The following is a 15,665-nucleotide window of genomic DNA, read 5'->3' as shown; positions in this document are numbered from 1 at the left end:
AGCCCGAAAAAACCCACAAGAACCTAGTGATTCCAGCCATGAAAGCCTTCGACAATACAATACATCAGATATTTACATTACAATTGACAATAGCAAAATGACAGTTATGAAGTAGCATATGGTTTTGGGGGGGGGGGCAGCACAACATGAGGAACTCTCTCAAGGGGTCGTGGCAATAGGAAGGTTGAGAACCACTGGCTTAGAAGAAGCAGGCTGGGCTTGCGCGCGCGAGCGGCTCCCTGAGGGTAGGTCAAGGCCTCAGTGAGGCGGCGCGGAGGGATACAGCAAGCTTCTCCCTTCCTTGTGCTGAACTGTAAGAGAATGAGGGCGAGGAAGAAGTGTTTACATTTCACAGCACGTTTTGGAAGAGGGAACCTTGTGGGGTCAGCTCAGCTTTCCTAAGCGAATGAAAGGAAAGAGGAGGGGGACTTTTTTCCTTGTCCTGGCGGAGGGACACGGGGAAGGGTCTGTGCTGCGTCCCTGAAGTGAGCGGCTGAGCGCGCGGCGGAGGCAGAGGGAGGGCGGAAGGGGAGGAGGGCGGAGGGCAGGAGAGGAGGAAGAGGAGGAAGGCGGCCAGGAAGATCTGCCTCCCGCCCCGAGTGGGCCATGGAGGCCTCGGGGGACGACGGCTGCGGCGGCGACGAAGCGGCCGAGCTCCCCGAGGGGCCGCTGACCTCCACGCCCAAAGAGTCCCTGCCTTCCTCCGAGCCCCCTTCGGAGCCCCCCCGGCGGGTGAGTGGCAGGCAGGTAGAGAGAGAGAGAGAGGAGGGGGTAGGGAAGCAGGCAGGCAGGAAGGCTCTCTGTTGCAGGCCACACGCTGCAGGGTGAGCCCAGCTTGGCCCCCACATCCACCGCCATAGTGAATCCTGGGCTTTGTGAGGTACATGCAGTCCCCGAGTTACACACACCCCACTAACAAACGACTCACAGTTAAGAACAGGGCTGAGACAACAGGAAGGGAGAGAAATCTACCCCTAGGGAGGGACATTTACTCCTGGAGGAAAATATGTCTCCACTGAAGCTTTCTCACCAATCCTTGTTTCTGCAACAAGCCATGTTTTTCAAGATCCAGTTATCATGGGAACAAAACAGTGTGGTGAGATCTTCTGAACAGGGGCACACACAGAAAAATAAACACCACATGGGTGTTAACCCTTCCCTATGCTATCCAAAGCTATCTATCTAATTTGGAGTTGCACTTTAAAATGTACCTGTTTTGATTATTGTTATTATTAAACTTTATCTGTACCCCACTAGCATCTCCCGAAGGACTCGATGTGGCTTACAAAGGCCAAGGCCTCAACACAACAACATAACAAATACAACTCAAAGCAAATCAAAAAACATAAAGCAGTAACAACAAAACATTACACCATAACACGGTAAAAACTAGGGCCGGGCCAAGTAATGGGTACAGATTAAAAAGTGCGGGGTGTGACAGGTGGTATGTTGAATTTCAGGGCAAGTGCAATGTACAAAGAATTTTAAAACTCTAATAAAAGTGCTTCTGCCATTTACTCCTGGAAGAGTTATCAAAAGGAAAAGATGTCTCCACTGAAGCTTTCTCACCAATCCTTGTTTCTGCAACAAGCCATGTTTTTCAAGATCCAGTTATCATGGGAACAAGACAGTGTGGTGAGATTTTCTGAACAGGGGCACACACAGCAAAACAAACACCACATGGGTGTTAACCCTTCCCTATGCTATCCAAAGCTATCTTTCTAATCTGGAGTTGCACTTAAAAATGTACCTGTTTTGACTTCCATACCAATTCATCTTAAAAACAAACCTACAGAACCTACCTTGTTCGCAACATGGGAACTGCCTGTATTATAGATGCTTCTAAATGGATTGAATATATTCCTTTAAAATTTGCCCTTAAAAGAGTTATTATTATGGGAAAAGGTGTCTCCAATGAAGCTTCCTCGAAAAGTCAGTCATAGTCATAGAATCAGAGTTGGAAGGGACCTCATGGGCCATCCAGTCCCTTGCCAAGAAGCAGGAATATTGCATTCAAATCACCCCTGACAGATGGCCATCCAGCCTCTGTTTAAAAGCCTCCAAAGAAGGAGTCTCCACCACACTCCGGGGCAGAGAGTTCCACTGCTGAACGGCTCTCACAGGAAGTTCTTCCTCATGTTCAGATGGAATCTCCTTTCTTGTAGTTTGAAGCCATTGTTCCGCGTCCTAGTCTCCAGGGAAGCAGAAAACAAGCTTGCTCTCTCCTCCCTGTGGCTTCCTCTCACATATTTATACATGGCTATAATATCTCCTCTCAGCCTTCACATGCCCAGCTCTTTAAGCCGCTCGCCATAGTGCTTGTTCTCCAGACCCTTGATCATTTTAGTCGCCCTCCTCTGGACACATTCCAGCTTCTCAGTATGAGAGCTCCGAGCGTTATGCACATAAATGATGCTCCGAGCGTTATGCACATTCCGCAACAGTGGTTGTGAATAAAGGAAGGGGAGAGTGGTACATTGAGGGTGGGAATATAATAACAACAACAAAAACAACAAATAACAAACGGTAGAAGAAGAGAAACATGCACTGGTAAATTATGTGAAAGGCAGTCAGGAACCAACATTGAGGGTAGTCAATAGCAGTAAATTGCTTCAAGTGCAAAAGTCAAAGAGTGAATACCATTTCAAAGTGCCCTTTTTGAGCGGTGATGGCAGGAAAGTGAGGTGAAATATGAACACTGGCATAGATGGTAAAACAAACCACAGTGGTATTAACTCTTCCCTATATTACCCAAAATATAGGGAAGAAACATTAACAACCTCAGATATGCAGATGACACCACTCTGATGGCCGAAAGCGAGGAGGAGCTGAGGAGCCTTCTAATCAAGGTGAAAGAAGAAAGCGCAAAAGCCGGGTTGCAGCTAAACATAAAAAAAACCAAGATTATGGCAACAAGAATGATTGACAACTGGGAAATAGAGGGAGAAAACGTGGAGGCCGTGACAGACTTTGTATTTCTCGGTACAAAGATTACTGCAGATGCAGACTGTGGCCAGGAAATCAGAAGACGCTTACTTCTTGGGAGGAGAGCAATGTCCAGTCTCGATAAAATAGTAAAGAGTAGAGACATCACACTGGCAACAAAGATCCGCATAGTCAAAGCCATGGTATTCCCTGTAGTCACCTACGGATGTGAGAGCTGGACCTTAGGGAAGGCTGAGCGAAGGAAGATCGATGCTTTTGAGCTGTGGTGCTGGAGGAAAGTGCTGAGAGTGCCTTGGACTGCGAGAAGATCCAACCAGTCCATCCTCCAGGAAATAAAGCCCGACTGCTCATTGGAGGGAAGGATACTAGAGACAAAGTTGAAGTACTTTGGCTACATCATGAGGAGACAGGAAAGCCTAGAGAAGACAATTATGCTGGGGAAAGTGGAAGGCAAAAGGAAGAGGGGCCGACCAAGGGCAAGATGGAGGGATGGCATTCTTGAAGTGACTGGACTGACCTTGAAGGAGCTGGGGGTGGTGACGGCCGACAGGGAGCTCTGGCGTGGGCTGGTCCACGAGGTCACGAAGAGTCGGAGACGACTGAACGAATGAACAACAACAGCAATATTACCCAAAGCTCATATATACTGTGATATCTTGACAAGAGTTTGCTTCATTCAGTGTTTGAGCTCTTATCGCAAACACATTTATCTCCAAGTTAATTTTCTCCCTGAAGTGCTATTAACCCATTCCGACCCCTAAACACCCTCTCCCATTTTTGTTTACATGTTTTTAAATAGGAACATGTGCTTTATAAATGACAAATTTATTGTTGGACTGGATGACCCACAAGATCTCTTCCAACTCTATGATATAATGTATTTCATAAAATCAAGGAACAATAAATGCACATGGAACAATAAAGAAAGATGGAATTGGAAATGGTAGAAGCAGAAAGTTGTGGCAAGGAAGCACATTTGAGGCAACAAAACGTGTGTTCGCCAATGTAACAGCAAGGCAAAACCTGCACATTCACATGGAACGATTAAAAAAAGAAAGATCAACTTTTAAATGGAAGCACAAAGTTATGTCAAGGAAGCACAAAGCAGAGGTTAAAGCATAATTTTCATCATACAGAACTTATTCCAGCCTCTCTCTCTTCCTCTCTCTCCCTCTCCATGAAGCCAATCGTATCAGGAATAAAAACCACACAAAATCAACTAGCCCCGAGTTCTTCAAAGCAGAGAGACAAAGGCACGAGGCACAGAGGCTGCTTCCTTGAAGCCCTAAAGCCCTGTACCCTCGTACTAGCGCTCCCTCTGTCACTATAGCTCTTAACTCAAATGCTGCTCTTATGCTGAGCAACAGCTCATAATTCAAAGTGCTGTTCTTATGTCAAAGCAAAACACAGACCTAGCGACAGCTCTTAATTGAAAACACCATTCTTACGTCAAAGCAATAGTTCTAAATTCAAAATGCTCTTAAATTAGGATGCTCTTGAGTTTCCACTGTGTGTGTGTGTGCAGAGTAACACTGAAAAAAATGTCCCTGTTTCAACTTACAAACAAGTTCAGCTTAAGAACAAACCTACAGAACTGACCTTGTTCATAACTTGGGGACTGCCTGTCTTGAGCCTCCCTCCACGTCTGAGAGCCTTGGGGCCACAGCAAGCTACATATCACAGGATCCCAAATGGGGGAGAGAGCCATGGCAGTTGTGCAACAGCTGTCAAACTGCATTCGTTCTGCGCTCAGTCTGTCCATGCTTGGTATTTGGCTGTAACTTTGAACCAGGTTGAAGTGAACGCAACATGGTGTACTCCAGAGTCACTTTGCATCGCTTCAGGCTAGAAAAGATGACAGAAAAAGAGCAGAGCATTCCAGATATTTCATGTTGATAGCACACTTTTTAGTCAGGCATTTCGCAACACAGTGATTCAGAGGGGTTCCTTATAAGAGATATGGACACATACATAAACTGCCATGACATGGGGGCACAACATATCTCATGAAAAAACTTAGTTTGTATTTTTAAAAATATACAATTTGTAATATAGCATTTCCAAGATTTTTGTCATTTCGTTTCTGCATAACACACCTATAGATGGCAGCCAAAAGCTTTGCTCTAGCTTCTGCCAATTCTTTCGAATGTATACAGTGCCTGTTAAGAATTGCTCATCAACAATAATAATGACTTTCCAATAGTTTTTTTTCCTATTGAGAATTCTGAAAGTTATCTGGAAATGTCAAACATAGTGAAGGAAGTGTGTATGACTTGCCATTGCCCCTTCTGAGAGTTCAGAATATAAAATTCAAGTAGGATTATCAATCTTTCCATATAGCACCTTTTGCCAATGCCAAGGCATTACATATAATGGGATATATGTTGACACTTGGGGTCCCTCCACGTAGCCATATAACCCAGAATATCAAGGCAGAAAATCCCACAATATCCGCTTTGAACTGGGTTATCTGAGTCCACACTGCCATATATTCCGGTTCAAAGCCAAAAATGTGGGATTTTATTCAGCTGTGTGGAAGAGACCTTGATTGCAAGTAAGCGACATACTTACATTTTTTTAAAAAGCACAAAATAATACAATATTTATATTAATTGGTTACTTTAACAATTGAAGCATAGTCATTGCTAACCAAATATTTGATCATGTACTCCACATGTTCTTTCTTCTACAATACTTTTCTCTTTTAGTGAAATCAAGTCAGCTCTTTCTGGCTCTCACTTATTATGATCATCATATTCCTCACTTTAGTTGAAATCCTACCACAAGATAAATTCAGTTACCAAAGTATCACACTTATATGGCAAATCTGAATTAATGCTTAGAGAGCACAGCCCCAAATATTCAACTGTCAGATATTGAAATCCATCAAAGATTGAAGGGTCAAAAGATTTTGCCATTTTTGAAGCAGAAATTGGATAGTATGCAGTTGCCGATATCCTAGTCTCATTCACTCAATTATTTTTACCATTTTGAAAGCTGAAGCATTGCTGTTGCCCTCTCGCCCCTTTCCTTGACATTTCAACAGGAAGTATCCATCATATCTGTAGCTAAATCTATTGTTATTCTTAACTAGAATAGTTCCACTGAAATGAATATAACTTAATTATGATGAATCAATTCCATTCATTTCAATGGATTACCTCTAGTCATGTATTTATGACAATATTTCTACCCTGTCCTCCCTCCCCATATAAGAAAAGATATCTGAATGGCATTTGAGTGAAGTGTAAAAAAATTAGGTTGGGTTTGTCCGAGTGATGGGAATCATGAGACTTGCTCAGTGTTGGTTGACAGCATAAGCTATGGTGAAGACTTGACTGGTTTAGTTCATGGTGATTCACTTATGAGGGCTTTTACATCAAATTAGCATTTGAGAAGAAGCCAGTTCAACTACATCAATCTGAATATTTTCCACATCCTGCAGCATTAACAAGCACTTAGTGGTATAAGGAAGTATGGAAATTGGCAATAAATGATAAGCTGACATGTATATTAAAAGTTAAAAGAGGTATATGGAAACAAAGTGATTTTGATGGTGTATGGAGAAAAATTATTGAAAAGGGATTAAAAAAGAAAGAAGGAAAGCTACCTTTACAAGAAGAATTGAAATTTTGGACAGATGATATGTAAAAGCTGTGGCTTGGGAGGAGGTAGGGGAGCACAGCGGTGAGGGATAGATAATATGTATGAGCAGAAAAATAACATTAGATGCCAAAAGTTAAAGTATGGTAGGTTGTATTGAATAATATGTATCTGCTGTAAAATAAACAATATATAACAAATGTATTGAACCATGATAAAATAATAAAAATATTTTTAAAAAAACAAGCACTTAGTACTCTGAATTATTATTACTTAATTTTGGTTGTATTAATGTTTTTCAGACCGATTCATCAACATCCTTAAGTAGCAGTAGTGAGAGTTCGGGAGAAGAATGGCTTATAAAGGTTTGCTGTCCAGGAGCACGGCATCGATATCGCAGATATGCTAAAAACAAAAAAGTAAATATTGTTTCACTAAGTCCAAAACTAGATAAGAGTGGGCAGTCTGTGTGAATGCCTAATGGGCTACACAACTATTTAACTATAACTGTTTGCTAAATTGTCCAAACATATTTAGCATATAGTGTGCTTCCAGGTTGTCTGCATCTCTCCTGTCCTATGTCCATTTCACTGATACAAGAGACTTTAACATCTAGTAATGCTTGTGCACACAGTCAAGAAACATAAACAGATGAAACCACCATCTTATTTTGTTGCAAGAATCACACTTGAACATCTCCTTAATAGCATCTTCAACTCACACAAATGGTCATGCCTATGTGCAGAGCTATGAATCTGAAACATTCTAGACTGAGCTATGAGATTTTCATAAGAGACGTACACTCCTTTCCACAGCACCTGAATGTGTGTGCCTGAATACATTTCCCTAAAGTTCCTGCATGTCTACTAGCAAAATGATTGTAGATGTAGTGAACAATGATCTTTCTCACATCTTTCTCACATATTTTTGCATTTGGAATCACCCAGTGGAGTTGAATGATTAAAGATCCAGTACAGATTAAATAAATGTCTGCTTGCATAATGTATAGTTAAACTGTAAATTGCTACAAAATATAACGATGGATATCTGTAAAAATGGATTGTAGGTAGATTCCTGAAGGATAAGACTACTAAAGATGTCCAGAAATTTTGGGAGCTGAAGTCCAAAACACTTGGAGGACCAGAATTTGGGAATCACTGTTGTTAAAACCATTTCTGATGCACATTGTTGTCCCTGAAGCATGTTGATCAGACAGAGATGGCAATGAGACATAGTTTCAGATGAATTTTTTTCTTACTTCACCTTGATACAGCGAATGCCATCACATCAAAAGGCGGGATTACCAGACAGTTTAGATGTAGCAGATGCTTTAACAAAAGCGAGAGAATGGATGCCTATTACATCTTACAAGGTACACAGTCAAACCTTTTCTTGAAGTTTTGTATTTAAAGGTGAGGCGTTCTGTTTAGTGGTCATATGGATCTTAAGGAGATGCTGCTGGATTTTATGTGAATAGTAATATTTATTTGTAACCTCTTATCTTGCAAATTTAAAGATACACAGGTTTCCTTTTTTCCTAGCAATTCCTTTGACAATTCTTAGCATTTTTCAGCGTGTTCTTTACCCCAAGAATATTGAATGAAATTGATTTAGTTGGAGGGTTAGTGTCGAATCTTGATAGAAATTACAGGGTTAATTTTCCTTTACAGTGCTTTTCAACCTGTGGGTTTCCAGGTGTTTTGGCCTTCAACTTCCAGAAATCCTAACAGGTGGTAAACTGGCTGGGATTTCTGAGAGTTGTAGGTCAAAACACCTGGGACCCACAGGTTGAGAACCACTGCTTTAGGACAAAGCATAGTTAGTTAATCTGTCAGTCTTTATACTCCCTGCGTTGGGCCATTGTGTGGTCCTCTGTTAGGCTGAATTTTTTAAAAAATTAAGCAAATGAAAAAAAATGTGAATGTTTTGTATTGGACATCTCTTGGTGGGTAGAGAATCAATACATTTTATAAATAGAAATTTTAAAAAATCAACATTAACTCTGAAAACAGATGTCAAGAAGGAATTTGAAACCATCTTAACTAAAATATAATCTACAATTCATTCATTATTCCACTTGTGTTTTGTGAAGATAAATTGAAGTGAACATGTGGCATAGGTGACTTGAAAAATGCATTCATGTATGAGGGTGTACAGTACTAATTCCTTTTTTCAGTTCTGTTAGGTAAATTTCCTTAGAGTTTGCTTTGATAGAGACATATAGAACTGTGTGGATAAATTGCAGCTCCTTAGATGTTTTGAGGGTGCAACTTATATCAGCACCACAGCACAAGTGTGGAATGCTCATGTCACCTGGAGTAGGGTTAGTTCATGTCCCTAATTATAAGGGGGATCCCTTCATGAGAGCTGGAAAGTTTGTCCCATATAGGATGGGAAATTCCCCATTTTTAAGATTGAAAAGTGTTTCCTTTTAGACAGACTGAAGTTTAGACAGGATCTTCAAGTTTTGGGATCCTTCTAAAGACAGAATTGAATGCATTGTGCAATTTATAAATGTAGATGATGCGTCAGATTTACATGGCCAAGTGAACTGAAATTGATTTGGTATTTAGTGACCTTCTGATTGTTAACTCTGTATGACATGACTAGTTGTTTCTTATTGCTATTTGGAAATCTGCAACACTAATATGGAGGATTGCACTTTGCTCATCTCTGGTTTAGAACATCTGTTTGCCCAAAGATAATAGTTCAACTAAGAAAATATGGGGAATCAGGTGAAATCCTGCACTTTCCCTTCCTACTTGAAGGTCTCTTAAATACTATTTGAATTTTAAATTGCTAAAAATATTTGTTCCTCCTTTGGTGTAAAATAAAATCCAGAAAATAGTAAATAATAACAGGTACAGTTGGCCCTCAACTTTGTCAGTCTCTTTGTCAGTGTTGATGAGGAGGTTGTCTGGTTTGCCTACTCTGGAACATGCAACATATAATTGTCCTTCTTTAGGGTCCCTTTCAAATCTATTATACTATATTTGTGTGTGTATGTGAATCATAAATATCTATGCCTATGGCTGGATGGCTCTTTGTCAAAAGGGCTTTGATGATGTTTTCTTGCCCTGGTGAAGGGAATTGGACTGGATGGCCTTAAGTATTTGCTCTTTGATTGTAGGTGAACTATAAATCCCAGTAACTAAAACTCCCAAATGTCAAGGTCTATTTTCCCCAAACTCCATCTCTGTTCATATTTGGGCAAATGGAATATTCGTGGCAAGTTTGGTCCAGATCCATCATTGTTTGAGTCCACAGTGCTCTCTGGATGTAGGTGAACTACAAGTCCCAAACTCAAGGTCAATGCCCGCCAAACACTTTTAGTGTTTTCTGTTGGTTATGGGAGTCCTGTGTGCCACGTTGGTTCAATTACATTGTTGGTGGAGTTCAGAATGATCTTTGATTGTATGTTAACTATAAATCCCAGCCACTACAACTCCCAAGTGACAAAATCAATTTTATTAGTGATAGTCACTCCTTGAGTTAGTAGCTGTCTTGTGGCTAAATTTGGCATCCAGTGGTTTTTGAGTTATGTTAATCTCACAAATGAACATTACATTTTTATTTATATAAATGATCAAACTTCTTATTTTGTTCAGTGAGACATGTATTTATGGACATGCGAGCATGGCAAGCATAGATAGCAAAACTGCCCAGAATGAGTGGTTTGCTGGTTCAGTCACTTACTATCTTTTAGGGTTTATTGTGATTGTTACAGATAAGCAAAATTAGTATGCTTTCTCAGTTTATGGGATGTTTCTGCGTAATTAAGGACTTGTTTTGCCCCAATTTATCTACCTTGCTGTAGAAGATAAGAATTGCTGAGAATGAGTAAACAACATTATGACCTCAATATGTTTATTTCTTGGAGAAAATACTTCAAAATTCTAAAACACCCTGTTCAACATATATCTTTAAAGACTTTTTTTTCTGATTTCTTCATCTTAAGCTTTTGTTTAAATCATAGCTTCCTATGTATTTACTGCTGTTGTGCCACCTTCTCTAGTGCAGAACACATCATTAGTCCCATTTAAAAGCAAGTATAGTTGCCAGTTTTTACCCATTGATTCTGCATCTACTGAGTCAACCACCCACACCTTGAAAATATCCCACCCCCCTTAAAAAATCCAAAAAGTAACCCTGGATCTTGCCATTTTATAGAAGAAAAACAATTTTACTCTCCTATTGTATATGATGGGACTGGAGCATCCATACATTTTGGTATCCATGGCGGGCAGGGGGTCTTGGAACCAGATTCCAGCAGATATCAAGGGCCCTCTGTGAAGCAAAACTGGCAGGTTGGAAATAACAGAGCATGTTGGAACTGAGAACAGTTACCATAGTTCCTATTATGATGTAACACTAGAACTGTTGTGTTCTGATGTACAACATCTAACTGTTGGCTAACCATTCCACTTGGTAGAAAAGACAAGACACTGCGTTATTAGGAATCTGATAGTTGGTTTTAGCAAACTGTAGTCTGAAAGTGTGTCATTGATGGTTTTTATTCATCTCGGTTCTTATTTTTGTACATTCTCAACTATTGTAGTGTGGTTTTGTTTTTCAAATTTAAACATCCTTTTACTAGGTGCACCCGGGAGTGTCAAAAAAAGAGAGTTTAGATTTGCAGTGGCTTATAAGACTTCGTTGTCCAAGGGCCCTAATGGAAGAGATGACGCCGGAGGCAAAAGAAGTAAGTGCCAAGGGTGGAAAAATATTAATTGTTTGGCAGTATCACAAAATATAATGTAATATATTTTTTTATTAAAACCTCAAGTGAAATGAATTGATTCATACATATAGCAAAGTTTCTGACAGATAACTAGATTTTCAGCATTTGAAAAGTTAGAAAAGTTTTCTGGCTTCAGTCACCTTTAGGATTAATATTTCAGAAACCTGATCTTTATTTTTTTTTAAGATGGTTAAGTGTAGAGAGTAAGATTACTATATCAAGTTGTGTTGGTATTTTGAAATTACCTTGTTTACTTTGTGCCTAATTGGTGGGATATAAATTATATGAATGAGTTATCTGGAAATTGGACTCGGTTGAACTTACTGCTGAACAGATGTAAGCTGTAATAACTTATTATGATATTATGTTTTTAGATGTATTTGTGTATTGACTTTCTGCTGTTAGCCGACCTGACTCCCTCTGTGGAGGTCGAGAAGACCGGGGTATAAAAGTTTTAAATAAATAACATAAAATATATGATCCATAAACCATAAATAAAGAAATTGGTATATTAGTGATTTGTTAGATCAAACCCCTTGGTTGTTTTAGTTTGAATAGTGAAAGGTATGTGTGCCAAGTTTGGTTGAGATCCATCAAGCCATGGAGGATCCTTTGTGGTACAAACCAAACTACCAACTGACATATATACATACATACATTGACTTTTTTTAGGCTGAAAAAGCCCCCCTTGGCTTATAGTGGAGTCAAAGTTATTTATTATTTTACTCTCTTATTATTATTATTTGTATTACATTTATTATTTTATTCTATTTGTTGTTATTATTACATTTATTATTTTACTCTATTATATTTTTACTCTATTATTACATTTCCATTATTTTACTCAACTACTATTAATTTTTATATTTATTATTTTGCTCTCTTTATTATTATTCGAAGGATACGTAAGTACATTTACATTGAAGAAGCTTAGAACAATGGTTTAATCAGAGTTTAACAGTCTTATCTTAAATATTTTATGTAAATATTCAGAAACATTTAACCTACAGATGCCTCAATTAATGTAATTTTATTGGTGTCTATTATTATTTTTGAAATTTACCAGTAGCTGCTTCCTGCCCTCGGCTTATACTCGAATCAAAATGTTTTCCCAGTTTTTGTTTTTTAATAAAAGTAGGTGTCTCGGCTTATATTTGGGTCAGCTTATACTTGGGTATATATGGTATGCAGTTTTTAAATTGGGATATAGAATATGAAGCATTCATTGTACCCCCTCCCCTTCCAAGTCTCTTCCATCAGCCTCTACATCCTTAAGCAAATCACCAAGCAAGACAAGAAGTTCTCCGCCTGAAAAGTATAAAATTTCAGAGAATTGGCTGACTCAGAAACGTTTTTCCATTGCGCAGGTAAAACTGACTTGGGAACTGGGGTAAAAGTAAATGGTTAATACCGTCAACTTATGGGGAGAGAGAAAGCCATCTTGACAATGTTTTTCTTTGAGTGAAAACCCCAATCCACACATTCTTAAAGGGCTGATGACCACCTCATCGTTATGAAGGCATAAATTTTTTGAGTTCCATGCAATTTATTGATTGTGTTTTGATTTTAAAAGAAACCTAGTTCCTCTTTGCTCTGCATAGGGGTTTTTCATACTGCAGTTGTTTTTTTTAATAATATATAATTAAAATATAGTTTTATAAATCATTTGGGCTAAATGTGTATGCATGTAGGACTGATAGCTGTTCTACCACTCAGAGAAAGAAAGGAGCTTTATAAGTGAGAGGGACTCCATCCTGGAAGTCCCAACCACACTTATTGAAGATATCGTAAATGTGAATCTGAAGCCAATGATAGCTGGCACAGACCAGCAGAAATGCTGGAAAAACCACCATAGTTCTTTTCCTACCACTATTCTACCTGGCAAAATAGGGTTGGTAGCATGGCTTCAGAATATGAGCAATAGTAGGGGTTTTTAAACCTTGTTTTGTTTTTGATTTGATGATTTTGTGTATTTGTACATCTGTTTAGTTACACTGATGCAGCTTTAATAATAATAATAATAATAATAATAATAATTATTATTATTATTATTATTATTTTCTAATCTGAGTTACTTAACTTTGTATGTGGTCAGAGCCTAGCAAAGTACTTAGGTATGCTCACAGGGATTATACTGTGCTGTACTAAAATTTAAAACTTGAAATTGGGATATGCAAGTTGTTTAAGAGTATTCTACATATTAATTAATTTTAAATTAATTAAATATTTCTTGAAGCATGTTGACATGATCCCCCATCAAAACAATTTTCTTTTAGTCTTCTAGGTAGACATTTCACTTCCCATTTAAATGTTTCCCATTTATGTTTTACCATGAGATAATTATCTAGATGTTATGCCATCCCAAGTTGTGCCATCCCAAGACCCATTATTCTGTATCAAAGAATGCTTTAAACCCTATTTTATTTTCAGCTACTTCTTCTCAGTCATGGAACTTACTATATCATAGAGTGCAGATCTGCTTATTAAAATAATTCTGTTTTTATTAACCAGTTTACAGATTTTATTGGTATTTTATTAGGCTCTAGTTAATGAAAGACAGGATATGGGTTCTACTCAATCCCAATTGGATAGAGGAAACTGCTTTGTCAGGGTAAGAAAACATAACATTTATTTGCAGTATGCCTTTCTGAACATTAAGAAAGTATAGATATATTTTAAATGATAAATGTCTTTTCCTTTTCTATTTCATTTTTCTTTACAAATTTTCTTTTGCTAGTGCTGTCATAAATTTGGAGTAAATTCACTACTTGTTAGCCCATTATGGGATAAAATAGGCATAATATTAAATTCTCAAAAGCATTTCATATGCCTGATTTTTAGTAATCAGGTAACCATGGAGGCTTCTTCCTTCAGGCTAATAAAAGCGGGGAGAGAAATCAGGACCAATTCCAACTCTCATCATGATTTTTCTACTGTATTAATTGTAGCTCCCTGCCTCCCAGATGCTGTTTAAAGAACAAAAATTGGCACATAAACTCTTAGGACCAGAATGAGACATTTTGTGTCTTCCCCCTGATATAGGTTTTGTGGCAAAGTCCACAACACCTAGACTTGTAATATAGGCATTCTTTCCCGTTTTCACCCGAATAGTTGTAAACCATTTTCTCAAATGGTGGAAAGGATTGTTTGCTTTTAACCATTGTAGTGGAGCCCCTGGTGGTGCAATGGGTTGGACTGCTGACCAAAAGGTTGGTGGTTCAAATCCAGGGAGCGGGGTGAGCTCCCGTCTGTCAGCTCCAGCTTCTCATGCAGGGACATGAGAGAACCTTCCACAGGATGGTAACACATCCAGGCGTCCTCTGGGCAACGTCTCCAAGTCACTCCTGAACAGAAAAAAATTGTAGTATTATTTAGTTTTACCCAGTGTGATGGGTTAAAAATATCTAATAAGTTTTCAACAAACCTGAAACCATGTCCTTTGGTTGTAGTAGGTTAATCCCATGGGATGGGGATGAGAATTCGTATTGGGACCATGAAATATCCACAATTTACTAAATACAAATTTTAAAATTCTCATACATGGCGATTAAACAAAGTGTCTTTTGACACCTTCAATATGAAAATGTTTTATTTTGGTGAACCATCATGGATTGCATCCCACTTCTCTGGTGCATGCAGTGTTGCCTTCCTGGGCAGATTATTACTGTGTCCATGTTTAGAGGGTTGCTAAGGGAGCATGTAGCAGATATAATCAATGGAGAGGGAGGTCCTTGTAATGCACAGCCTAGCAACAATGATGAACAAACAAGAGTGTGCTGGGAACATCTAACAGCACTGGTATGGGCACCCCCTTGAAAAATTATTGTCATTTCCAATTATGCCCTTCTGTAATTGTAGTTAACAAATCATCCAATTTTTGTAGAGCTTGGAAACATTACTCTAAAATCTAACTGATCACCGCCAGCATTATTTAAACTAAAGTGATTTTTGAAGCAGCTCCCAATTTCAAAAACAGTGAATCATGCAGGATATTTCTGGAAGCATTGGAGGTAGTGTTACTTCTTGCCCTTCATTGGAATTAAGTGGGCATGTAAGCATTAAAGAGGGATTGCAGAGCTTTTCACCCAAATTCTCTGCTATCTGAAGATTCTGTGCCACGACTCTGCACAGGCGTGGACACTCTGTATGTGAGTGCACAGATTGCCATTCCAAGAATATCTGTATCAAAGAATGCTTCAAATAATATCTGTATCAAAGAGGCGAGCTATCAAGTGGCTGGAATTGTTTTGTCTATTTTCAAATAAGGGTCCCACATTGTGCTAGGATTCTGCTGCTTCCAGTTCCCAATTATTATATTTATTTAAATTTTGATATCCTACCTTATATCCAAGGATCTCAGAACCAATTTAAACAA

The 15,665-nt window shown here is 38.8% G+C and overlaps 1 protein-coding gene across 4 annotated transcripts in view; it reads left to right on the top strand.

Moving 5' to 3' along the window:
* The first annotated feature begins 509 nt into the window (after positions 1-509).
* The window catches only part of LOC132781115 (protein FAM228B-like), a 29,656-nt gene continuing 14,500 nt past the window's right edge, over positions 510-15,665 (top strand). For 3 of the 4 annotated variants that reach the window (XM_060785109.2, XM_060785093.2, XM_060785086.2), the window contains exons 1-6: positions 510-732; positions 6,852-6,968; positions 7,823-7,921; positions 11,147-11,251; positions 12,538-12,657; positions 13,830-13,901. In XM_060785109.2, the coding sequence (XP_060641092.2) occupies positions 607-732; positions 6,852-6,968; positions 7,823-7,921; positions 11,147-11,251; positions 12,538-12,657; positions 13,830-13,901 (639 nt within the window). In that variant the 5' untranslated portion in view covers positions 510-606. The remainder of the gene's footprint in view (positions 733-6,851; positions 6,969-7,822; positions 7,922-11,146; positions 11,252-12,537; positions 12,658-13,829; positions 13,902-15,665) is intronic. The other variant, XM_060785101.2, reaches the window with a different exon arrangement.

The sequence above is a fragment of the Anolis sagrei genome, chromosome 1 (genome assembly GCF_037176765.1).
Source record: "Anolis sagrei isolate rAnoSag1 chromosome 1, rAnoSag1.mat, whole genome shotgun sequence".
In the NCBI taxonomy this organism is placed as follows: domain Eukaryota; kingdom Metazoa; phylum Chordata; class Lepidosauria; order Squamata; family Dactyloidae; genus Anolis; species Anolis sagrei.
Note: the sequence above shows the minus strand (reverse complement) of the source record. Positions and strands in the feature narration are given on the sequence as shown.